Genomic DNA, 27,831 nt, shown 5'->3' with positions numbered 1-27,831 from the left:
TTCTGAGTACATGGTGTCAGAGGTCCAGTACTTATACCTATTTTGGCATTTGAAATAGGGAGACTTCAGAGAAAGGTCTTTGAAGTGCACAAGACCCTGCCCTATCCTGCCCTGGCTCCAGACACAGTAGAGTATGCAACTCTGTGCTGGGACAGGTACAGACTTATTCAGATACAAGTGTCAGCTACCCCCTCTCACACTAGCTCAGGAAGACCCATCAGCCTGGCGATGGGCCATCAGGGTATGCAGGGCACACCTCAGCTCCCTTTTTGTGTGACTCTCTAGAGGGAAGGCACAAAATATAATTGTATTTTGTTGTAATTGCAATAATATAGCGCTAATTCCCCGCAACATGGAGTTGACGCGATGAACGCAGGCAACATGCCGTACACAAGGTTAGTAGTTGGTCAAGCGTTATTGGTTATTGTTAGTTCTTAGTAGTTGTTTAGTGCACTCAAGCAAACCATTCTATCCATTCATTACAGTTTATTTCTGGTAGATTAAATTAATAGTAGTTAGGTGTTATCATTATTCAGGGGTGTATGTCCTTCTGGAGTCAATAAAAAGACCACAATTGAATGATAGCATTTCTAGCTCCAGCAACACGCTGAAAGTCAACAGGAATTTTTTGGTACAATGCAATGGGCTTGGTGAAGGTTACAACATACATAGTGGTGTATGATTTCATTTTGTGTTGTGGCAAGCAACCGGTGGTAACAATTACATAATGCTGGTTAATAGCACTTGGGGTCACAATTTAATGATTAACAGCAGCAGTGGTTAGGTACAGTTATGGTTGAAACTCAATTGTCTTCCAGTTGAAACTCCAGAAGCAAAGATATAGGTAAAGAGTTTGCTAGCGAAGAGAGACAGGCACCTGATTAATGATGCTGTAACAAGCCACAGCAAAGACAAAATCAATATCCTATTGGATTTTGGAACGTTCTGTTCTGTAATAGATTTCTATTGCTTTTTTACTGCGTGCAATAAATGTAAATGATTTACATTGCACCAAAGACTTTTATATGTACATTGTAAAGTGTTTTACTTCTTCTGATATATATACCTTGTTGCTTGCTAATTTCAGTTGTTGTTTGTCAAGTAAGACTTTATGGATCTGTGAAACACAGGATTCACAAAGCACATGATTTAGGCCAGGCCCTTAATTTCATAATAATTATAAGTTTCTTATTCATAAAATGGAAACCATGATGAATTAAATGCGATGTGAATACAACATCCAAAAGTGAAAATATGAAATGAAAATAAGAAATAAAAGAAACGTTGGCAATAAATCACTATAAGCATCTTTGTTATTTGACTGTTGAACTGAACATTCAGCCAATACAGTGCCCAGGGAAACAGACCAAAGTTTCGGTTCTGCTCAACAATTAGTATTAAAAGACACTCCGGATTGGGGAGTGTTACCCAGGAGCAGGTAAACTTGAATAAAACATTGTTGCACAACGCAGTGCACATCCAGCACCCTTTTTAGATTACACCTTAATTTCATAAGCCATGCCCCTTGTAATAGACTCCTCGTAGCGCCTACTTAGACACACCCCTTTCGGAGACTGCCCCCAGATTTTGTCTCACTTAAAGCCCTGAGAGTACCTTACTTTTACCTCTGGCGCTTTTCCCTCTGGCAGGGATGGCGGGCTCCTTCCTCGCCTTCTAGTCACTTATACTGAAATATAATGTTAGACGGGAGCACACAGCTGACAGGTGAATGAATGTAGAGTTGTGCTGGCATGGGAGCAACACTATATTCCAAAATTTGGACACCCCAAAATTAACCTTTTCTCATTCTCCCCCAGTTTACTGGATTGGAGGCGGTGTTAAGCCTCAATTTTATGTGGCAATGTGTGCCTGTGGGAAAGTAAAGGGATCATAAAGGGACAAATGACCTTAAAACCTTTAATCTGCAGCTGTACAACCAGACGATTACCAGCATTAGCAAGTTCCTTCAGGAGAGAAACAGGTCACAAATGATAAAGTATTGGACATACCTTTGCTGTAATACGGGAATGGAAGATTTTCTCCATGCAATATGACTGCCCCACCACATAGATAATTGGTGGGGAATATGTATGGCTTTGAGGACTCAGGGTAAAAGAACCTGAACTGAAAATGGTTCTCCTGTGAACACCATGAAAGTTGAAATAACACATAACAAGAAGCTTCTGCCACGAGAAGTGATGATGGAAAAGAGGGTAATTTTTTTTAAAGAGAGTGATTCTACTGCTCCCATGAAGAAACAGTGAATTGTGGCATTGGTCAATGCAGGCACTTTCAGACTGTGTGGTGTAAAACGGAAGGCGCCCATATACAATCATTTGGGTAGGGGGATGGATAAGGCAAACAACCTCCTGAAGGACAGACATAAATGCTATTAAAATGTAGGCAAAGAAGGGTATTCGTTGGAACATGAACACTGTGTGCCTGATTATAAGTTGCACTTTTTATTAAGTTACCACTTTTTATACGTTTACTACTATCAGTATTCACATACTCCGAGTGTAAATTTACTACAAAAGTGTAAGGTATATGTCTCCACTCACAGAGAAATGCAATTGGCTTACTGTTGTGTGGGTGGGTGACGTCCCTCTCTGACCCTCCCTAAACCCCTCCTACTTCTCCCTAACCCAAACCCAACCCCTTTACTAGTAAGTCTGCCCCTTTTTTCACCCACACCCTAGTATCTCACACATTTACTACATATAATTAAATGTGTGGGTAGTCAGCATTTGGGGTGGAGACCTCTGCACATATACATATAGGCAAAATGTATGTGGTTTATGACTCACAAGTAATCTTTATTGTAGTCCCATTCTTCCAAATTACTGTTACAAAAGAATCAGAGTAAGTCCATGTCTAGAAGATAGCAGTGGCGGCCGGTACATTTTGGAGGGAGAGGGGCGGATGAGACACACAAGCACATGCACACATACACAACACTCACAGCCATGCATTCACACGTGCACACACAAACACACACAAACAGATCTATTCACAAAACTCTTTACCAAACATTCATACATACATGCACACACGCACGCACAAAACATTAATTTAACCCCTTCCACGCTGATGACGAGCTGGGCTCGTCATGGCGTAGCCTCCTCGCACGCTGATGACGAGCCCAGCTCGTCACGTAACATGCGTTTTTAAAAATCTCAGCGCAGGAGCGGAATTCCGCTAGCGCGCATGAGGTTAAAGCATAAAAAAGTAAAGGACAGGATTTTGCAGCCTTTCAAAGAATGCAGTGCATTCCTGCCTTTTCCATTGCACTGCCGACATCTTGGCTGCCTAGCGCCAACGCCGGCACTCTTGCACCATGGAACATAGGTGCCTGCGTAGTAAGGTGGGTTGTTTTTATGCAGGAAGGTGCTCCTTCCTGCACAAAAACAATCACCTGAGGCATTTTTCTCTTTCTATGTGTGCTACAGAAAGAGGAAAAACAAGGAGAAATAAAGATATTTGCCATGTTATGTCTCACCTGGGGAGGCGTAGGTTTTTTTACGCATTCCCAGGTCTACCACTTCTGATAAATTTGGAAATGCATCAAAATCCATGGATGTCACAAGGGAACACCCACGGAACACCTCCCTGGTGCAGAGTAAGGCAACGCAGCGATTTGCGCTGAGTTGCTTTACTCGAGATTTATGAAGCCACTCAGGACATCCCAGGGTGGCCTTGTGTGGATTAATACATTTCATTTTATAGTTGTGTTGCTCTTGCACCACGTTGTGTGGCACAAGAGCAACACAACAGGGCTCGTAGATATCCCCTTAAATACATAAATATTACTCACTGTACTTTAAGTGTAGTATATATTCAGTAATATGTCTTCTTACCCAAGTAGGACTCCCTGTGGACTACTTTTCAAAGGCCGCAAATGGTAGGATATGGCTTTTTCCACTAGGTTTGTGGACTCAATAGAAAACGTTGGATTTCTAAGGTGACTGGCCAGAAGACAATATATAAATGAATCAAATTAAGCAAGCACTGGGAAAGCCAATTGGCCTGGTGTCAGTCGCCAGCCTTTTGTCAATATTTGTTTTGTTTTGTCATGGTTTTTGTAAAACTTTACAGTTCAAGAAGCTGCCAGGCCCACATCAATCTAAAAAAAAAAACATTGGTTAAAGGCAGAATTTGTTTTTTGGTCTCAAAAAAGCAGACTTTGCCACCGAACTCCTGGCACTGAAGAGAATTACTTTGTGTATGGGTGTGTTTCTTGTGAAAGGGAAGCACCCCATAAGTCATAGTGAAGTCCGCCAAAGGCTGAATTGGGCTGATAAAATGCACTTAGATACATGCTGGAGTGGGTGGAAAAAAAATTTGAATTACGTAAGCACCGACTATTTTTATTTTATAATATATTTTTATTGCAGAGTTAGAAACCACAGGATACAATTAGTCAGCCATTTCACCCGTGACGTCCCCCCGGTCAATAGTAAAACACAGATCGTACACAGCCATTCAGCCCGCATCCCGGAGGCCGGGCGGCATAATACTCCACTCAATAGGAAAACATCACGGTGCACGTCCCATAGGGACCATGGTTGATACATCGTTTTACGTATCTGCTTTTACCCCCCCACCCTCAACATCGCTCCCGTCTGCCATCCCGGTGGTGATCAGTGGTACCGCCCTTGTCGGGACCTGCCCCGAGCGCTGTAGGTCTATCATGCCTGGCCGCTTCCCCCAGCCATTCCTCACTCCGCACAGTACCCCACCCTCCTATTAGATTCAAGGTGCCCCGGCGGGCGACCATCTATGTGGCATCCGACCCACCCCAAACTCCCAGTAAACTAACCCCCCCAAAGCCCCCCCCCTGGCAACTTCTGAAGGTGTATGCCTCGTTCCGATGCGTTGGATGGTTCCACTACAGTGCGGATTATGATTCTGTTTGTGTTCGCCCCGCAGTGTCCGCTGGCCTAATTCCCATCGTCCTCATCCTCCACCAAAGAATCACGCAAAGCCTGCACCACTAACTCCCATGCACGCGCCGCATCCAACGCCTTCTCATTCCCAATCTTGACAGCCTGCTTCATCCGGAGCACACTCTCGCAGTCAGACCACCGCAGCAATTCATTCTTCCATCTACGCAGTGAGGGACCCCCCCTGGACTTCCAATGCCACGATATTTCCCTTTGCGCCAGTATCCGACTCAGATCAATAAATTTGCTCGTCACCTTGGTGTGTTTGGTGTGCGGGAACCAGAGCAACAGGCATGCCGCCATATCGAATTCCACCTCCCTGTCAGTCACTTCGTTCAGGAGGTCCCCCACCTCCGCCCAGTAGGCCTCCAAGTGCGAGCACCCCCAGAACAAATGGTCCATGTCCGCACCCGGAGACGAACACCGTGGGCATCGGGCATCCGGTACCTGAAAGTACCGCTGTATCTTCTCAGGGGTTAAGTAGGCCCTATGAAGCACATAGAAATGCACTTGCTGGAAGCGCGCATTTCTCGTGCCCTTCCACGTGCGCCGCAAGATGTGGCCCCATACCGTGTCCGGTATGGGCCGGCCCACACTCTCCTCCCATTTAGTCTTGAGCCCCTGGAGCGGTTCCAATCCCTCATTCAGCATCCTATTATGGAGGCATGTCACAGCTTTGAACGTACCCGCCGCCATTACCACATACTGGCACGCCATAGTCGTTGTCGGTTCCATGAGCCCCCCTTTCCAGTGCTTCTGTATAGCAGCCACCACCGCCGCGTGCAGGAGGAACCCCCCGTCGGGCAGCCCAAACTGTTCCCGAAGCGCTTCGAACGGTGCTAAAGCCCCATCTATGTACAGGTCGCCCACTACCTGCAGTCCCGCCTCCTCCCAATCCAGCAATGGGGACCAATCTCCCCCATGCGGCAAGGCCGTCAGCATGCCGATCGGGATCTCCGGTGCATAAGGCCGCGTCGCCTTCGCTCTCCGAAGGCTCCTCTGCCAGCACAACCGGAGTGTCCGTTCCTCCATAGTGAGGCCCCGCAACTCGAGCCTCTGTTGCATGATAATATAGGACAGCACATGGCGTTGTATCCCCCGGTCTCGGTCCTCCTCCGGACCCCTAAACACCCTGGCCACGTTCTGCGTGAGGACCTGTAACTGCGCCGCCAGATAATACAGCTCAAAATCGGGCACAGCCATGCCCCCCTCTATCTTGGGGCGAAGTAGCGTGCTCAGCGCCACTCTACGGCGGCCATGCCCCCATAGGAAGCCAATAATCATTGACCTCAGGTCCCGAAAGATCCCCTGACGAATCCAGACGGGCAACGTCCGGAAGTAGTAGAGGAAGCGGGGGAGTGCCACCATTTTCAAAAGTGCGATCCTACCCAGAACCGTCAGCGGGAGAGTCGACCAGAAGGACAAGCTGCCCCTCAGCGCCCGGACACATCGACCGATGTTACCCTCCAATAGGTCCGTAGTCGCGTGGTAGATGCGGACTCCCAGATAGGTGAAACAAGATGGCTCCCAGACCACACCCAGATCGCTACCAGGGGTGGGCGTTCCTGCTCTCAGCGGGAACACACAAGTCTTCGCACAATTGACCTTTAGGCCCGATAGCCGACCAAACTCTGACAGCAGGTCCATCGCTCCGTCCAAGGCCCGCGCCGTATCGGCGAGGTACAGGAGCAGGTCATCCGCATATAACGATATATAATGCCACTGTCCGCCGCTGGCTATCCCCGCGTACCTGTCGCCCGACCTCGCATGGACCGCCAAAGGCTCCATCGCCAGAGCAAACAACAGGGGGGATAGGGAGCACCCCTGTCGCGTGCCCCTACCCACCGGATACGCCGCAGACACCAGACCGCCCAAGCGCACCCTCGCCGTCGCCGAGGCATATAAGACCCTCGTCCACCGGCGGAACCCCTCTCCCATGCCAAACCTCTCTAACACACCATCCAGGAAAGACCATTCTAAACTATCAAATGCCTTCTCGATGTCCACCGATAGGACCGCCTGTGCCCCATCCCCGTCCAAGATGGCGTCCATTATACCCACCAGGCGGCGAATATTCAGCGCCGTGCTCCTCGTGGGTATAAACCCGGCTTGGTCCCTGTGTACCAAGCCCGTCATGTGCGGGGCCAGCCTGGTGGCTAGGATTCGGCTCAGAATCTTGTAATCCACCGTCAGCATGGATAGTGGGCGATAGGACCTTACATCCGTTGCATCCCTGCCAGGCTTTAGGAGCGGTACAATCAAAGCCTCTCGCATGGACCCAGGCAGTCCCCCGGCCTCAAAAGCTTCCGTATACACCACCAGAAGCCTGGGAGCCAAGTTGTCTACATACTGTTGGTAGAATTCAATCGGCAATCCGTCCACCCCGGGCGTTTTATTACGGGCCATATGTTTGATGGCCACCCGTATTTCGGTGAGCGTGATCGGGCCACCCAGCTCCTTCGCGTCCTCTTTGTCCAGGACCGGAAGCTGCCTCTCCCCCAGGTATCCTGCAATGTCCTGAACCCCCACTCCCAGCTGACTCTGGTATAGTTCCTCATAGTACACCCTGAAACATTCCAACACCGCTGCCTGGGAATACACCATCTCACCCCGCGCATTACTAATGCTGAGGACCGGGCAGCCCCTAAGTTCCGGGTTAGCTAGTCTGGCCAAGAGGGTGCCCACCTTGTCCCTTTCGGCATGTGCTCTGATGATATACTGCCTGTAGTCGTAGCACCTCAAGCGTTCTGTCTCGGTGGCTACCACTTCCTTCGCTTCCAATAACTGGGTCTGCAAGTCCGGCCTGGCCGGCCTGCGGCGCTCCAAGTCCCTCAAAGTCTCTTCCGCTTTCATGAGTGCATTCAACACAGTCGTGCGAGCATTCGAAAACCTACCTATACACAACCCTCTCACCACCACTTTCATTGCATCCCATTCAGCGGACCTACTCGTGGCCGTGCCCTCATTCACACTGAAATAGCTATCAATGCCTTGCTGGACCGCGTCGCTGAACACAGAATCCTCCAGCGTCTCCGGCCGAAGCCGCCATGTTGGTATCGCTGAGCGCTCCCGCTGCCACTGAATGTGTACCAATAGGGGGTTATGATCCGAGAAGGTCCTAGCCAGGTACTCCGTATGAGAAATCAATGGGGCTAGGGACCCACCACAGAGCACCGAATCTATCCTGACATGCAGGTCGTGGAGAGCAGAGTAAAAGGAATAATCCCTGGCGTCTCTGTGCTGCTCCCGCCAGACATCCAGCAACCCCCATCTATCCTGCCAATCCTTCCTGTGCATGGCCAGCCTGCGTACCGGGGAGTCCACCAGGGGGGGATGGGACCTATCCAGAGCCACATCTGTGATCGAATTAAAGTCCCACCCTAACACTATCGGGCCCGCCAGGAAAGAGGCCAAGGACCCCGAGAGGCCATCAAAATAACGAGCTTGATCAGTGTTCGGCGCATACACACAACAGAGAACCACATCCCTTCCATACAACCTCCCCTCCACCGCCACGAACCGGCCATCAGGGTCCACCACTTGATTCAGCACTTGGAAGGGTATCCCCGCCCTCACCCAGATCAACACCCCCCTAGCGTACGCCGAATAAGTGGTGCCAAACACCTGGCCCCGCCATCTTTTTTGCAACGCAGCGCATTCTTTTTTGGTGAGATGAGTCTCCTGTAGCATAGCGATCTGTACCCCCCTACGCACCAGGTATGCATGAACTTTGTGACGTTTCACCATAGTTCGCAGCCCCCGGACATTCCACGTCAGGCATTTCAAATTAGGTAATGTCCCCATTCCAACATCGAACAGTCCGATTCAAATAACGAAGGTTCATAGCCCCCTCAATGCAGTTGCCCCCCCCCCCCAACACCCCCGAAACAGAAGAACTCCCCAAACCCCACTCCCCGGGACAGAGCACATGAACCCAATGTCAGCCCCCATCCAAACCTTGAACCAACTTCCCACACTCTTACCCTGTGGTCTCCACCACAGTAGGCCTTAAGGGCCCAGGGGGGGTGAGTTACCGCCGACCCCAGCTAGCGGAGCCCGCGCCCCGCGCCTTCATCCCCTACTAGGCACTCAGCCCCTCTACCCGGCAACCCGTTCCTCACCAACAGAATCCCCCCCTACCATGAAGTTACGATCAAGTCCCAAAACAGTCTCAGCCGCAAAATATTCCATCCGATGTCTGTGGGGGTCACTATCGGCCCCTTCGAGCTTTCCGCCTCTGAGACATCATCTCCCGTCCTGCTGCCTTCCCCGCCGGAGTCCGATTCTGCCAGTTCACTAGTCTGTTGTGACCCCGTAATGGCCGCCGTCGCTGCGAGCGCATCCCTCTTCTCCGCCGCCATTTGAGCCTCTCGTTTCTCCCGCTGGCGCCTGTTGCGGGACCTGATGCGCTGCGATTGCCTAATCCGGGGTGGCTTAGGTTGATCTCGCCTACTTTTATGCGACCTGTCCGTCCCCGCTCTATACGACTCCAGCCATTGCCAAACTTCGTCCGGGGTCTGAAAAAAGTGTGTGGTGCCATCCAGTATGATCCGCAGCTTGGCCGAGTAGAGCAATGAATATTGGATGCCTTCCTCCCGGAGCTCCTTCTTCACCGCTAGGAACGATGCCCTGTTCTTCTGAACCGCTTGGGTGTAGTCCGGGAAAATCGTGACCTTACTGTTCTCCACCTCATATGGGCCCGACATCCTAGCCCGCTGGATGAGGAGATCCCGGTCCTTGTAGTGGAGGAGCCGCACCACCATCGGTCGGGGGGGGCGGCCAAGCCCCGGCGGGCGAGCAGGTACCCGGTGAGCTCGCTCCAGGGGGAAAAAAGGAGTAAGCCCCTCCGGCGCTACCACAGTGCGGAACCAGTTCTCCATGTAGGCCACCGCATCCTCCCCGTCAATCCGTTCCGGCAGGCCTACGACCCGCACGTTGTTCCGTCTATTGCGGCCTTCGGCATCCTCCGCCCATCGTTCCAGCGAGTCCAACCGGGCCAATATATCAGTGATCTTGTGTTCCGCGGTCACCACCGATGGCTTCAGGTCCAGCAACAGTTGGTCATGGTCCTTGACCCTGTCCGCCAGCTTCGCGTGGTCCGCTCGTAGTAGCCCCAAGCCCGTGGCCACTTGGGCAATGTCTTGGTGCAGCGCCTCCTTAGTCGAGGTGATCGCATCGAGTATGGCATCCAAGCGGCGGTTCAGCCTCTGCTCCTGGTCTAACTCCGGCGAGGGGGTCTCGCCCATCCGAGTCATTGTCGCCAGACCCCCCTCAGCGCGCTCCTCGGCCATCAGCCCTCCGATCGCCGCCATTCCAGGGTGTTGCGTCGCAGGCCCAGGTGCCCGTCTAGTGTCTACACTCGCAGTTCAGTGTCCCACGTCGCCGCCGATGCCCTCAGGAGCAATGACCAGCTTGGCGAGCACTGTGCAGCCGACCCCCTCGGAGCCCGAGGGGGGAAGGATAGGTCTCGGGACGGCGGCCACCGAGGATCCCCAAGGTCCGGGCGGGGCGAGTCAGCGTCCCCTGGTCTCTGGATACAGCGCCGCTGAGCCCAGTGCCTCGGTCATTCGATTACAGGATCTTCTGCCAGTCGGCGACAACTCGGCTCAATACTGAGGTCCGGAGCCGCCCGACCTCTTCGCCGCCATTTTCTTCTCACTCTCGGCAACACCTCGGCCGTCTCCTCAACTCGATCTCCTCGGGACCAGCAGTCCCCCAGCGACTCTCCGATCGTGCCCGGCTGTCCCCTTACACTTCAGGGGGCAGGTCGCCCAGGGTACCGAAAACAGGAGAATTAGCGGGATTCCGCGCGGAGCTGTGAGCTCACGCCGCCATCCCGATCGGCGTCCAAGCCACGCCCCTACGTAAGCACCGACTAATGGATGAAGTCAGGCTGATTAACCCTATAAATAAGAATGTTATACACATGATTTTAATAAAATCAAAAGATCTTGGCTAACATAGACCTAAAAAAAGCCAATAGGTCTGGCATTGGCTGCCAGCCACTTGCCTTTGAGATCGAAAGAAAAAAAAAAAGAAAGAAAGAAAGAGTAAATAAGAGAGAGTAAGAAAGAAAAAAAGAAAATGTTGCTAGAATAGGAATTTACCTTGAAAAAACGAAAGGCAAAACAGGAAAAGTTGGTTTAATCAAACACTTCAGCTGGGAGCCCAGTTAAAGAAGCGGGCCTGAGGACTGTCTCAAAGTACAATTAATTTGAGCGAGTCTTTATACAGTTTGTGAGTATCATAAAAGTAATTCCGGCGATCCTTGTTTGGTAAAAGAATGCAGGCCTTGCCTGTGGAGTCATAATGAGGCCCCTGGTAACAAATGCAGGTGGGCCTCTACCTTGCGCGGGCACAATGTGGGCCAGAGGTAACGTGCCCAGATGTCCTGCATGAGGGGCGCATGATAACTGCATGTACTGTGTGTGGTGTGTCCTGATTGGCACTTAATTGTCGGCAATGGCTCTAGTGACAGTCAACCAGATGCTGGTGCTGTCTTTTTAAATATGAGGTGACCACAACAACCATGTCTATTAAGTCAATATACATTTGAAATGAATAATACTAGCCTCTATTTTGCCGTTATTATAGCGTTGAGTTGCCTGAAATAGTCTGAATTGTCACACTTGTAGGAGTGCGATGGTTGGGGGTTTATGTTGGTAGTGTCATTGGCAGAACTGGCGGGGGAAATGGGTGGTGCAGGCTGCAGTGGCCTTCCTAGAAGGGCCCTGGCACTTAATTTTTTTTTTACAAATTAAGCACTGATGTTAGCGGATGAGAAATGGCATATATAAGATAAATAAAGGCTACTAGAAAGGAATGTATCGCAGCTTTAGGAGAAAATTATATTTGATAAAGCCGGAATGTGCCCTCTGCTCACATCTCAAGTGCCTGCTATCACATCAGGCTCTAAACACAAAGACAACACTAAAGTAATAATTATAAAACAAAAACATTGGCACTGAAGGGAACTACCTTGTGTGCGGATATGCTCCTTGTGAATGAGCAAAATGCAGTCACTGAAAGTGAAGTTAACCAGTGGCGTAAGTAGGCTGACCCATTGCCCCATGCTGTAGTGGGTGGAAGCAAACTGTAAATGACACAACAACAGCCCAATACATGAAGAGGAGTTGCTGAAAAGCCCTTTGACTAAGTATATTGTATGTACATTTTTAGTAAAATCAAAAGGTCTTGGCTAACGCTAGACCTAAAAAGTGGTAAACACAAACCCACTTCTGTAAATTTCATGTTCACCTACATAACCTGTGACTATCTCTTCCCACCTATGTGACAAGTCCATTATGCACTCCCGCTATGTCTCCTGACAACTGTATGCCCACAACTATATTAGCTATCAGCCATGCGCCCACAATCTATAAAGAACAATCAACCGTGCACACTCATCTACATAATCCCAACACCATGGATCTTAAAGCCCCATGGATAAACCCTTGGCCACCCCTAGTGATGCACTCCCAGACCATTCTGCACTCGCGACTCAGACAATTTGCAATCTTTGAAATGACAGGGACCAATATTGTGAAGGATGGGTCTACCACAAGGTACTCCTTTTTGCTTGGCCGGAGATGTGCGGAGGGGGCCGCATACTCAACTGAGCCTTCCTGCAGAGCTCCCTCAAAGCGAATAAGCTTTCATAGTGTGAGACACTTCACTTTGAGGGAGAGCCCATTGTGTGGTCATTCCAAAATATCTGTAGCTATGTTGTGCCTCAACGAGAGTTTCAAAATATTTCTCCTTGGAGAGTGTTGGTACTGTCAGATGTAGTAGGTGGCAGGTGTGATGTAACTCACACAATACAGGTGGGTTGAGTGCCGCAAGTATATGGACCTTGGCTGCCACCTGCGCTTGGAGGATCTGTCAGAACAACTGGTATATAGCGATCAGGCTGTACAGGTAGCAGGCATGCAGCTGCCAGGTTATATTGGTGGGAAGGGGAGTTTGAGCGTAAAAGGTTATATAGGAAGGACTCTACGATACTATGTATACATACGTGTACGACTGACAAGCCGCCTATAGTTCATGCATCTAATGACAGATTAAAAAGGTGACCCCCCACCTGTTAAAGTAGGTGAACTTCGACAAACCGTGGAGTGTGTGTATATTCACATACTTCTTCTTGGTTGTACCACACCTTAGAAAGCCTTCTACATGTAACAGCAAGATTATGCGTGTTTCCAGGGTGCGAATGTGTACAACGCACTCTCAATTTTCATAGGGGCTGTAGGAGAAGGAGATGCCTCCATTGGGGAAACAATTCTCCGTGGAGAAACAGAAAATAAAGTAAATGTGCAGAGGCACGCCAGTCACTTGCTCGCCTGTGAAATGATCACATTATGGCAATTCTGCGTAAATACATTTTAAACACGAGCCCTTCTGGAAAACTTTGACTATTGCAGTTTTCAGTTCCTCTCCTGGAACTCTTTGAAAATACCACGAGTCAGAAATGACCTCCATTGTTGGCTGTTGTTTTTATATTTTTGGTGAATCAGTCAGTACCCACTAGAGAAATCTATAAAACAGAGAAGAGGCAACTGTTTTTAATTCCTGCAATGCATCCGGTGGGCAGGTCACAGAGGTGTGGAACTGTGGATGTCAGGACATAGAAGTTGAGACACACACTTATCCACAAAGGCTCTGGAAGTAGCGGTGCGGAGGTGCTGTAGCACCGCCAGAATAAATATGGTGGGGTAGGTGAATGAGCTATAAAGATCCATTTACATTTTTATCTTGTCACATTTGCTGTATGTTTAAAGACCGAGGTCAAATGTTCAAATATGTCTTCTGACAAATTGTTACTTATGTTTTTTAACAAGAACATTGGTATTTATTGTGCTTTCTCTGTTTAGGGAGTGAGAGGAGTTTGGAAACTGGGTGACAATCTTGCTGGCCTACAGGGAGTGCGAAAGGAAAGGTTGTAGGATGTGTATTTTTTCCTATCACACAACAAATTGTAAATATCTATAAATGAACTGTAGAAATATTGCAAAATATTTCAGCAGTTAGGAAAGCACAAATGAAGCGCACTTTATTGTAATTCTGAAGTTGACGGAAACAAAAGGCCTTATTTATGAAGGCCTATGTCACTTTTGCGCCACCTTTGCGTCACTTTTAGTGACACAGCGGTGGCGTAAATAATGCACAATGTTGCACCATATTTACGAAATGACGCATTCAGGAATATGCGTCACTTTGTATTCCCCTGCGCTACATTATACAGGGTGAGTGTTCCCCCGCACGGAAGGGTCAAAGGAGGGGCGCAGTGAATTCTATGAGATTTTGCTGTGCCACTTCTACGACGGCAATGCGTCAACACCTTACACCTACATCATGGCAGGCGTAAGGGAGACACAGGCCCTTTCACATGGGGCTTGTCCCATGTGAAAGGAACATTGCTGGAGTTGCGTCATGCTTCCGACACAATTCCAGTAATGCGCCACTTTTGCGCCAACAGATACGTCAGTAATACAGACGTCATCCCTGTCATTCCTTGCAACATGATGCCTCATGATGCCTCATACAGTAAATATGATGCATCATTCGTGTCGCAGGAGGGAGCACTGAGAAGTGTTGTATTGCTGCTTTCCTGCAGCGATGCGACACTTCTGATAAATGATACCCAAAAAGTTTAATATGATTGAAACAATTCAAGACATTTTACTTGTAAAAGATAAATATTTGCTAAAATCCTAAACATTACCTATTGTTTGTGATTTATTTAGCTTCACCAGTAAAACTGCAAGTCTGTGCACATGTTGTGGCAAATTAAATGAAAAATGTGCTATCTGTATATGACTGCGCTATCACACCATGCTTTAGTATTATATTTGAAACAGAGTGCTCCAAAATGCATCAACGGCTACATACAACACCCATAGCCCTCTCTTGCTGAAATGATGTGGCCCATTTGCCATACCTGCTCCTCGTGTGGATTTGTCGCACTCCCTGTGACTTCAGTCATGTAACATTGATGGCAGCACCCCCACTCTGAAAATTGTTCCAGCACAAAAGCGTTTCCAATCATCTGGGTGGCTTGTAAGAGTTGGAAGATGACATGGGTGATTGCGAGTCGTTCTTAGTTGCACAAGGGAGTGCTGCGTAATTGACAGGCGCGGTATGTGCCTGTCAATAATTACTGACAAATGACAAGTTGGATGTACAATTGACTGGGTGTATGGCCTGGTGCGTATATGACAGGGTATGTAGCGAAGAAATTGCCATGTTTTCCACGTGAGGCGTGTTCTGGTGGCACCTTATGTAGATGAGTGACACACATCTCTAACTCTTTACAGGTATGGAGTGTGTGGCTGCCAGCCAGGCAGGTTTGAAGCTGGCATCGGAGTTAACCTTTAACCCGGCACACCCAGGCATTGTATTTGCCTTGGACGGTAGGAGATAAGGGCAGCACAGTCTTTTTATTCAATGACGCATCAACATTATGACATGATATTCACACGAAAAATATGCCCGTGTCCATAACGCAGTGTTTCATTTCATAAATGACACGGCTCTTTTCTATAACAGAAAGGCGAGTCCAAGTGAAAACACAGAAGGGATCTTTCTTTCATCGGGGCAGGTTGAGGCTCATTCTCCTCTTAGAGTCACTTCATTTTGCACCGTTTACAGAATCTTCCAGTTGTTCAAGGCCTAACCCGCAGAGTTTCCTGTTACAGGTTTGGTTTAAAATATGTGTGGTAAAGGTCACCGATCGTTGTTTTCCGTGAGAGGCGCCTTCCAAAGAATCACTGAAACAAGAAGGGCGTGTCAGGTAATTAATGAGAGGATGACTCTTAAGGGCCAGAGCTGCCGACTGGGGAACCAGGTTCGAGTCTCGGCGTCGACTAAACATCTTGTGATCCTGTGCAGGTGATCACTTAATCTCTCCGTGCCAACCAAAACTGAACACGTGTATTGTGTAACAAGCATTTACAATGCAATAGGTCTCGCAGCATTAAAGTTTGAGTTATTGGCATTGTGTATGACAATGCGTTGCATAACATTTATAGCAAACTTTGAATTGGTGAGCAGTGAGAGTGTGTGCAAGAGTATGCTGTTCTTGAAAGCAGTGTGGTAGAGAGTGCAGGAATTTGGGTGACATGAGCAATGTGGATGGGGTGAGATTACAGGAGTGAATGTAACTCGACAAAATGCGTTTAATTGCATACCAGTGAGATATGGAAAGCTCTGATGATGCACCTCAGGCACGGGCTCACAGCTGTTATTATTCACACAGCTCTGATGATGCACCTCAGGCACGGGCTCACAGCTGTTATTATTAACACAGCTCTGATGATGCAACTCACGCACGGGGCTGACACAGTTATTATTCACCTCAGGGGCTGACAGTTATTATTCACACAGCTCTGATGATGCACCTCAGGCACGGGGCTCACAGCTGTTATTATTCACACAGCTCTGATGATGCACCTCACGCACGGGCTCACAACTGTTATTATTCACACAGCTCTGATGATGCACCTCACGCACGGCCTCACAGTTGTTATTATTCACACAGCTCTGATGATGCACCTCACTCACGAGACTGATGCAGTTATTATTCACACAGCTCTGATGATGCACTTCACACACGGGGCGGACGCCTCCTGAAAGTGCCTGTATTTCTGAGCCTCCCTTGAAACTCGAAAGAGAGGCAAATTTCGACAGACATAGTTTCTAGCTCAATAGATTCAACAGTTACTAAAACTCGAGATGCCACTTCAAAGGTTAACTGTTCACCTTTTAGTAGCTGATTGGCAAAATTGTGAGCCGAATGCATAGCAATGAGCTGAAACTTATGCCCAGACAATACTACTCGTTGTTCCAAAGACAACAAAGCGAGATTAGATTGACACAATGTGCCGCCTTATGCCATATAATGTGCATTTCCTTGCAATAATGGAGACTGGATTTATGCGGCAAATCCACATAATATCAATGCCCACGGCTAGAAATCAGAAACACATATACCACAAACGGTACTGTTAAAAGTAGTTATATACTCCTAGAATGCGTCTATCACAAATCACTCCTACAGACTACGGTGCATTGACACGAAAGCACAGAGACAGACAGACACCTGACCCATCCGCTTTCACTGGGCACAAACACCACCAGCTGTCAGTGCAGGCTTCTACCAGGCACACAACACTAGACATCAGTGCACGCTTTCACCAGGCACACACACCTCCAACCGTCTGTGCACGCTTTTACCAGGCACACACACCACCAGCCATCAGTGCACGCTTCCAACAAGCACACACACCTCCAGCCGGCAGTGCACGCTTCCACCAAGCACACACACCACCAGCCATCAGTGCACAATTTCTACAGGCACACACACCACCAGCCATCAGTGCACACATCAATTGTTAACGCATCCACAATTAAGTATTGTATCCATCGCAGTATGGTGCACTTTAGTTTTAAACATATTCATCTAAAGCGCAGCATGCCACCATTGCTACAATTCCAATCCAACCCACATAATTCTACTACACACCACATGCATACACTCCATAACACATGGCTAAAAGACATTGCCATTTACAATGCCATTAGCTCTAACTCAAATAAATCCGAGACCTATTGCATTTCTAATGCTTGTTTAACATTGTCTTTCTTCATTTAATGATCAGCCAAGGATCATTGTGACAGCTATAGAACCCATCTAAAAGTGATATCTTCTTATGTGCCACAGACAAATAAGTAGAGCTATAAATTGGTATCAACCATGTACACGGAAGGATTACATGGCAAAATCACTGACACAGGACTGCACACATCTGGAGTTATAAGGCAAGCTAAACTTTTGAAAGATACAAAACACCAGTCAGTGTTTTAGTGGCGGTGCACTTTTTTTCAGGTTTTGAAAACACAAGGAAAAAAAAGCGATACTGTGGATCTCCCATGTCACAATGTAATTGAGGATGCGGCCTAACGGCTAGAGCTGTCGACCTGGGGGATCGAGTTCCAGTCTTGGCAGGGATGCTCAACACCCTGTGATTCTGGGCAAATGAGTCAATTTCTTTGTGCCTTACAAAATCAATGTGTCACTCTGTAACATAACTGGTGCTCATGTAAACCGCACTGATACCTTCGGGTCGAGTTCGCGATATATAAAATAAATAAATCTGCCTAGTATTGAATTTTGGGGGGTGTAGTCTTGGTTTCCTAATGGCAAGCACTAGAACGTAAATTATAAAACATTTGAAGGAGGAGCTAGTGAAGAAATACATATGGAATCGTAAAGGAAATTATTTGGATTGAATTTAAAAGGAAAAAACAAAGCCCTTTTTCAAGTCTTGATGTGCCATTTCAAATTATGTCATTTTTGTCGAAAGTGAGTTGAATAATGTATTGTGAATAATGATCTACGAAATAAACCTCTTGCCTTGTGTATTGGGATCAGGTAACCTTGGCCTGAAGTACCATCAATTGCTTACCACAGCTCTACAACGCATGCCACAATGCTACATGAACGAGGGACCAAGGGCCAGGAAGCGAAGCAGGGAATGCCGTCAAACATTGTGCAGTCCATGGTGTGCTTTGTGTTTCGAGAGTCACAATGTGAGCACGCATGCTATTTTAACCAATGTGTTCAAAAAGTGCTGGCATGCCGGGAGCTGAAAAGCAGGGAGTGTCCGGGACATCTGGTCACTCTAGTGCAGGTTAATGCAGAACCCGCCTCCTGCGCGCCCCGCACACCTCCAGCTCTTACCATGCAGTTGAAGTGGGCCGCCACCTCGTCGTCGGGGGTCTTGTACAGCACGCCGCTAACCGGGGTCTGCTCCCGCTGGTGGCAGAAGCCGCAGGCGGCCTTTACTTTCTCCTTTGGCGGCCGCGGGGCCATGGTGCTACCTCAGGAACACGGCTGACAGCGGTAAGTATGCAGCCAGGTAAGCAAAAAATACACCTCAGTGCTTGAAAGTCAGTTATTTCTGTCAAAAGATCCCAAGTGTTTTAGCTGCAGGCATAGTTTTGTTTCCAAGGCAGGACCCAGCTGTGCGGGAGAGGGAGCCACGCCCCCTGCCGAGCTCAGTCCCTGAGATTTAGATTTCGGTTTTGAAGTAGGCGCGATGAAGCCGCGGCACGTTCACATCTGCGATTCTGTCCCACAGAGGGCCATGGTACTGATAGCTGACGCATACGATTACGAACGCCACTTCGCTTGCAGAACTCTACAATGGCGGTAAGTGGGGCTTAGTTGTAGGGGGGGCGCTTGTGTGTGTGTGTGTGTGTGTGCGCACGTGTGTGTGTATGTGTGCGGTGGCGGCGGCAGGGGGAGAGGGGGGGCGGGGGTCTCTGTATGTGTGTGTGTGCGTGCATGTCTGTAGGTGTGCTCGTGTGGGTGCGCATGCGTAAGCAGGGGGAGGTGTGGCTGTGTGGTACAGCTTTCCAGGAGAGGAGACAGGAGCTGGCAACAGCGAGCGCGTTCGCGTGGCCCGCTCAATTTTGAGCGCGCGGCCAGCTCCTGTCCCCTCTCCTGGAAAGAAGAATCCCTAACAATAGGTCTCTGGTGAGACCGCGCTTCGCGCGGTTCAACGCCACGGGACCTAAAAATGAACTGTGTTATGTAACTTGCGCTCGTGTACAGCGCTCCAAAACCTTCGGGTCGAGATCACGTTATATACAATTGCAACAACAGCAAAACAAGGATTTGCAATGCAATAGGTCTCGCATTAGGAAAGTTTGAGCTCTTTGTATTGAAAATGACATATTCTTTATTTAGGTGTTGGTTTTGAAAATAGCGGAATTAATAGCTTTGTCATTTACAATGCCAATAGTTATAACTTTCGCAAATGTGACACCTACAGCATTTGTAATGCAATATGTGTTGTATTTACGTGACTTAGATGTATTAATATTACAAATAACAATGTCTTTTAATTTTTCCAAATAATTAATACTTAAATAAAAGTTATTGTAATTTATAATGGCAATAGCTTCACAAAAGTTATTTACAAATGTTTGTTCAGTGTATTTTATTGTGATGAAAATCCAGGATCAGAAGTGAAATATTAACATCTTTTTGTGACGTTTGTAATAAAGCTTGAAACATTGATAGAACATATTTGAACCAGTTGTTGTTGAATGGTTGCATAGATTGATGCTGTGGTAGCACATAGTGATGCAGCGGTGCCCCTGAGTGATGCTGCGGTGCCCCTGAGTGATGCTGTGGTTTCCCTGAGTGATGCTGTGGTTCCCCTGAGTGATGCTGTGGTGCCCCTGAGTGATGCTGTGGTGATGCGATAGATAGATAGAGTGAGTGAGGGCGATAGATAGACAGAGGCCGGGCGATAGATAGAGGGCGGGAGATAGATAGATAGATAGATAGATAGATAGATAGATAGATAGATAGATAGATAGATAGATAGATAGATAGATAGATAGATAGATAGATAGATAGATAGATAGATAGATAGATAGATAGATAGATAGATAGATAGATAGATAGATAGATAGAGTGATGGCGATAGAGTGAGTGCGATAGATAGACAGATAGAGTGAGGGCGATAGATAGAGTGAGGGGGCGATAGATAGCTGGATAGATAGAGGGCGTTAGAGTGAGGGTGATAGATAGATTAATAGAGTGAGGGATGATAGATAGATTGATAGAGTGAGGGTAGAGATAGAGTGAGGGCGATAGAGTGAGGGCGATAGAGTGAGGGCGATAGAAGGAGTGAGGGTGATAGAGTGAGGGCGATAGAGTGAGGGGGCAATAGATAGCTAGATAGATAGAGGGCGATAGAGTGAGGGTAATAGATAGATAGATTAATAGAGTGAGGGATGATAGATAGATAGATTGATAGAGTGAGGGTATAGATAGAGTGAGGGCGATAGAGTGAGGGCGATGGATAGAGAGAGGGCGATGGATAGAGAGAGGGCGATAGATAGAGTAATTATTTGGCGTGTAATTATGTGGCACTTAGTGGTATTTGCAGTGTATGTTGCGTTGAGCGCAGTGTAATTAAGTAGCATATAATTATATGGCACTGAGGGGTATTATGAGGAGTGTATGTTGTATTCAGTAGAGTGTAATTGTGTGGCGTGTAATTATAATTATGTGGCACTGAGTGGTATTTGCAGTGTATGTTGCGTTGAGCGCAGTGTAATTATGTAGCTTATAATTATGTGGCACTGAGGGGTATTATGAGGAGTGTATGTTGTATTCAGTAGAGTGTAATTGTGTGGCGTGTAATTATGTGGCACAGAGTGGTATTTGGGGTGTATGTTGCATTGTAATTATGTAGCATATAATTATGAGGCACTCAGTGGTATTGTGTGGAGTGTGTGTTGCATTCAGTAGGGTGTAATTATGTGGTGTGTAATTATGTGGCACAGAGTGGCATTTGGAGTGTATGTTGCATTGAGCGCAGTGTAATTATGTAGCATATAATTATGTGGCAATACGTGGTACTGCGTGGAGTGCATGTTGTATTCAATAGAGTACAATTGTGTGGTGTGTAATCATGTGGCACTGAGTGGTATTTGGAGTGTATGTTGCATTGAGTGCAGTGTAATTATGTAGCATATACTTATGTGGCACTGAGGGGCATTGTGCGGAAAGTGTGTTGCATTCAGTAGAGTGTAATTATGTGACATGTAACTATGTGTCACTGTGTGGTATTTGGAGTGTATGTTGCATTGAGTGCAGTGTAATTATGTGGCGTGTAATAATGTGGCACTGAGTGGTATTTGGAGAGTATGTTGCATTGAGTGTAGTGTAATTATGTGGCGTGTAATTATGTGGCACTGAGTGCTATTTGGAGTGCATGTTCCATTGAGCGCATTGTAATTATGTAGCATATAATTATGTGGCACTGAGTGGTATTGTCTGGAGTGTATGTTGTATTCAGTAGAGTGTAATTATGTGGCACTGAGTGGTATTGTTTAGAGTGTATGTTGCATGGAGTGCAGTGTAATTATGTAGCATATAATTATGTGGCACTGAGTGGTATTGTGTGTGGTGTGTGTTGGCCACTTCTCAACAATAACTTTAATCCGCGAGTCTAGGTCTGTAAGAACAGCTAGTACCAACTCAGTGAATGTTATTATCACCTCAATTAATAAAATACAAACTATCTACCAGATTACATCACAAATGTTTCTTATTCAGCATGTCATACGAGCAGTTGGATAATTCTCATGAGCAGTGCTTTAAATGGGCCGGTACTGCCCGGTACGGAGTTTAATTGGAGAGTACCGGCGCTTCTCAGAAACAAGCAGGTACTCTGGTTCAGAGTACCTGCACTTCTATTTCTCTATTTCAAGCACTGCTCACGAGTCAGATATGCTCATTGGCTCATTGAAGTGTTTTGACAAAGATCCAAAGAGTTCTTAAGATGTAGCTGCAAAGCGACGCGTTAGAGCGCTAAATACATTTCGGATACATTAACAAGTGGCAAAAAAGAGTAAATGGTTATGCGTGTTGCATAAATGCGCCAGTGCCGAGTAAATGATGTACCGCCATTTGCACTGACCAGTGGGAGCACTAACGAATTGGCACGGGTTCGCCACTTCAAAAAAACGCCTGCATCCATCGTCGGAACCAAACGCATTTACGCACCGGCTGGTCGACGAGTGTCGTTCTTGCACTGTTCAGTTGGTGTAAAAATCGGTGCAAACTTCTTACGACAGTTGTGCAAATATTTGTATTCTTGCCCCTTCAGGGTCTGAAGTTGGCGGCATGTCCACTATATCGCATATAAACATCCTAGAACCAATACACATATTTTCACAACGGTTTTTTAAGAGCAAGCTAATCATTATATCACCTGTGCACTTAGTGTGTGATCATAACGAAAATATGTCAATGTGCGCGCTCTCTCGCTAGGAAGGAAACACACGCAAAAGTAATAGACATGCGCTGTGGCTCTCTAAATATCAGCCATGCACGGTGCAGTTTGAGTCTGGGGAGGTTTCACTGGCTTCCCTCGGGGCAAAGAGTGCAGCTACAAAGATAAGAAATAAGCAATATTATGTTGCAAACTTTACGGGCAGAGTTCCTGGCCAAATACATATATAATACACACAATAATTCCCCTTAACGCATCAAAATGTACCCATTTCTAAAAGTAGCAACACATAATTAAAAGTTAACAACTGCACACAAAGTGTTAAACTAAAGTTGCGAGAGAGATTGAAATCTGCAGAAGGCACTATATATTCAATTGTTCCCTCGTTCAAATAAGGTACCGCCATTACTGCTTCTCACTCAGGGCCACCGCAAAGCGCACGCTGGGCTGAAACGAGAGTTTCCATCAATAGAGGCATTGGACAGTGTCTTCTGCCAGTGATGGACAATTACTGTGCCTTTGTCACAAAATACTGACCTGTTGCTGAAAGCTCGGGCGCTCTTTGCTGAATGAAAGAAAGTGATCTGGAGAAAGTGAGCGATAACAGGGCCGTCTCGTACGTCATTACTTGGGCACTGAGCACCAGAGATACACTTGTTGGTTGGGCCTGTGTATTTTACACTGACTCAGAAGCTACATTATTTGTATTTTAAGATAGTCAGGTAGCGACGAAAGCTCACAGTGCTCACACGAGTATCTCAAGCTTCAAAAGCATCACGTTCTCCACACTCAGCAAGCAGGGTCCGTTGCACAGACTTTGCTCAGTGAGGCGGAGAAGGACGGTTGACTAAATAGATAACGTGATAGACTTGCCCGCGAGCCGATCCCCCCGTCTTATTGCCTGAGAAGACTTAACTTCCCCTACTTTTGTTTGCCTTTGAGGCTCGTGCACAGCAAGCAAGCTACTGAATGTCGTGAGCTGCGCCTGTGCCTCCGAGATAGAGATAGCTGTAAACTCTGGAAATAAAAAAATGCGAGACACGGCCTGGCGGCCGTGAAAAGTGTGAAGCATTGCTGTGGGGAGGGGGGTAGGAGAAATGCGAGACACGGCCTGGCGGCCGTGAAAAGTGTAAAGCAGGGGGCGGGGGAGGGGAAATGCGAGACACGGCCTAGCGGCCGCGAAGTGTGAAGCAGGGGGCGGGGGACTGGATGCCTTTGAAGTGAAACTCTCGGAGGCAGGCGGGAGCAAATGGCAAGCACATGCATGAGCACATGCACTCAGCGAAATCCGCGGGTTTGCCCCCATACTCTCGTCTATTTATTCCTTGCGGAATATTATAGACGAGACCTAAAAACACCATATAGAATGGTAGTAGTCTTTGATTGCGTGCAGTCAGTATACACCTGGCACGTTTGACAACTAACAGGAGCTGCGTCTTTTCCAAGAAAAAGTATGTCACTAACAGGAGAGTTTATGAGTTACCCAGTTGGATATCAGAAGCCTTCTTTACTGCCTTAAGTACTTTATGGCTTTTCACTTGGCCAGAACAGGAAGCACGTTGATGTGAGTCATTTTAACAACTCTTTTTTTTTTAAAGCAATATTTTATTGGTTTTATCAAAAACAAACCGGTACAAACAAGGTACCAAACTGCTTGCCACAGTCTATCATGTCACTGTAAAGGTTAAAGTCTCAATTTTAACAACTTTTGTTAGGTTTCTGGATGCTCAGACGAAAATGAAATGCAACAAACATATTGTAAAGAGGAAAGGCAACAGGGGGGGTTGCAAAATGCTATAAACAACAACATGTAGCCATCTGGTACACAGAAATTGCATAAAATAAAGTACATCAAAAAGAGTATTAAATATTGTCCAACCCCTCTCAACAAGGAAGGAAATATATTGTCCACTACACCTCACTGCTGGAAGAGGAAGATATCTCACATAAAGCAGACCTACGATTTGACGACAGGAAAGGATTTAAATTGGTGAAAGCCTCTTTTAGTGAAGTCTTGAAAGGTAACAACATAGTTTTTAATCCTTGAATTCAATCATTTACAAGGGCTGTCAATCTCTCCATCACACATATATTCCATAGTTTCCATTACTTTGCCCATCTGTGTCATGAATGGGGCTGTCCTGTCAACACCTGGGTCTCCCAGCAACAAGAAGCTAGGACTGAGGGGAGGGGTCAATACCAGTGATTGATTTGACCTGTGATATGATCTACTTCCAGTAAGGATGAATGCGGATCAAGGACCGCCAGATGTGTGCAAGAGATCAAGCCACCCCACATCTCCTCCATCAGGGGTCCAAGCCTCCAAACATCACTTCCGGTCTAGTAGGAGTGAGATATCACCTTATTATTATTTTGTTGGCATGTTCTTTGTGCTGGGAAAATAACAATGACTCAGCATTCTAGAACATATAATTGACCACATCTCCTCAGCTATATCAATATTCAAATAGTTTCTCCAATTGAGCATAATTGTACTTGTTGATAGACTGAAGATTGCTAATATGAGCAAAGAGGTTGAAAATCCCCCTCTTTATTTTATTATGAGCCAACAGAACTTCAATTGGGGTCTTTTCCCTCCAACTATTTAATCTCTGGTCCCTTCCAAATAAAACAACTGGGTGAGGTGTTACCTATCACTGTGAAAAAGGTTGACCAAGGTTACAAGGCATTCTTAACCTGCTAATTCATGGTGAGGTACAAGTTGCTGAATAGAGGAGGGTTACGTAATTTCCACGTGCTGTAACGAGTATCTATAATCCCATGGTGGAAATCGGGGTTGTGAATAATTGTTTGCATTTGTGACGGAAATGTCGTCACTCCTCCAAAATTGCTAGATTCCTGTAATCTAGTAAAGGAGGAATCCTGTTTGAATGTTACCCACAGTTTTGTGCCGGGACAGCTTTTTGAGTTGCATGCTGGGTGTAGCTGGGATGCGTAAAAATTTTATATATATTTTGGGCAATCCAATGCTCCCAGTGACTACGTGTTTATATAACGACGCTTTAATCACATTCTTGGCACTGCTATTCCAAATTATTGCAATTAGTTTGGCTGTGTAAGTTGTATGGTAGCCCTAGCGAACCTAAGTGGCAAAGTTTGTGTTGTGTTAAGGAGCCAGGGATGAAATTAATTTTAATAAATGTGATCCTTCCCAATTTGGAGATCTCGAACTTTCCCCCTGTATAAATCATATGGATCTTTGACTTTGCAAAGGAGTTTAATCCCTATGTATTTTCTTTGCAATATGCATTATCGGAAATGGTCTTGATCAAAGTATGTTACAAAATAACAGGCTGATTTCCTCGTGGGTGTGTGTGGTCCATGGGTGTGTGAACGGGTGCGCATCTATCACACGATTCTTCTTTCATGCATGTGAGATTGCTCTATTATAAGGAGCACACAGGTGGCAGGTAATACAGCTGAGCAGTGCATAGAATATGCAATTGCACGGGTAAGTGGGCGTTGCTAGGATGCACAGATGAGTTGCCTACAATTTGCACTTTCTACGAATATGGCTCTGTACTCCGGTTCCAGCTGTAAGGAAGCAGGTGTGCAGTTATTTACTCTCCTGGCCCTGCTCTGTTGACCCCCTTACCTTCTTCTCCTCCGCCTCGTGCTGGATCAGAGTGACCGCGTGTCCGCGGTGAGGCCCCAGGGCCGGGCACATGGCACACACGCAGAGCCGGCAGTCCCGGCAGAAGAGCTCCACCTCCCGCTGCCGGTGCTCGGCGCAGCGCCGCCCGTCGTGCCGAAGTTCAGCCAGACCCCTGGCCTCCCTTCCCGGCCCCGCAGCCTCTCCTCCCTCCGGGGGGCAGCCGAGCAGCCGGTGCCCAGAGAAGCCGCCGGGCCTCAGGTGCGGCTCCAGGTGCGCCGAGCAGAAGAAGGCCCCGCAGGTCAGGCAGCCGCCCTCTGCCTGGTGTCTCCCCACCCCCGGGGGACAGAAGTCACAGAGCGCGCCTAGGGGCGGCTCCTCCTCACCACTAGGCCCCGGGTAGCCGCCAACTCCGGCCATGGTGGGTGAACAGTACTCGGGGTTGGTAGTGGTAGAGCGGCGGGGCCGGGAATCGAGGGAGTCAGTCTGTGCCGCGCCCGCCCCCAGCCTGCTCTCGGCCACACCGACCTGCTTCCGCATCGCTGATGCTAATCAGTGCCCTGCAGCCACCGTGAGGAATAGAAACCGAAGTCTTTTTTTCGCCAGCCATTTCTCAGCACTTCGTGAAACAAAAGTAGATCTCGGACCAGACACCGCTCACAGATGTTTACTGTTACCAGTGAAAGAGCGTTGGGTCTGGGAACGTAATTCCCCAGTCAATGGTCCTATGGACTTGTTATTGGTTGACATGAAGCATGGAGAGGGAGAAGATCTCAAAACTGCCTTTCTAACCTGGGAAGCCAATGTGACTCCACAATAAAAACCAGGAACCACTGAATATAGTTAAAGTGGGAACCGCCAACCAGTAGCTCGGGAGCTACTGGTAGCTCACCAGCAGGGCTCGAGTCGGGCTACCACGCGGGTGGACGGCGTCACCCCACTTATTTTACCAGGAGCTCGATTACTGGAGCAAATGGAGCCACACATTCACTCTTTGGCCTCTCTGGGGCGAGATTGGAGCTCAGTCAGAACGCTGCTCACGCGCTGGCTTCTCTGATGCAATCGCATTCAAGGGGTGAGCGAGGGGAGGTAATGAATCTGAAGGTGCTAGCCACCTTTCATGACGTCACTTCCTGTAGTGACGTCAGCGTCCCCCCACTTTTTTTTTAGGACTTGTGCCCTGCTCACTAGCACCCTCAAAGTAGCTCTCAGAGGTGAAGCTAAACAAAGCCAATCTCAGAGATTCTGTGTATAATAAAGAAGGCAGCACTATTCATTTCACTACCCTTACGAGTTACAGACAGCCAAACCAATAGCAGGGCCTGTTGATGACACTCAAACACACCCTGTGGTTGCCTATCGATCAACCAATCAGGGATTTATAGAGCGCACTAATCAAGTCAAGTCAAGTCAAAGAATTTATATAGCGCACTACATACCCAGAGGGTCTCAAGGCGCT

General features: G+C 47.5%; 1 protein-coding gene across 1 annotated transcript in view; it reads right to left on the bottom strand.

Moving 5' to 3' along the window:
- TRIM14 (tripartite motif containing 14) overlaps positions 1-26,904 on the bottom strand; it is a 178,921-nt gene extending 152,017 nt beyond the window's left edge. The window contains exon 1 of the mRNA XM_086961665.1: positions 26,376-26,904. Within this exon, the coding sequence (XP_086817791.1) occupies positions 26,376-26,792 (417 nt within the window). The 5' untranslated portion in view covers positions 26,793-26,904. The remainder of the gene's footprint in view (positions 1-26,375) is intronic.
- Between the last annotated feature and the right edge of the window lie 927 nt (positions 26,905-27,831).

Source organism: Lissotriton vulgaris, chromosome 3_1 (genome assembly GCF_964263255.1).
Source record: "Lissotriton vulgaris chromosome 3_1, aLisVul1.2, whole genome shotgun sequence".
NCBI lineage: Eukaryota > Metazoa > Chordata > Amphibia > Caudata > Salamandridae > Lissotriton > Lissotriton vulgaris.
The sequence above is the reverse complement of the archived record's forward strand: the minus strand, read 5'-3'. Positions and strand labels throughout refer to the sequence as shown.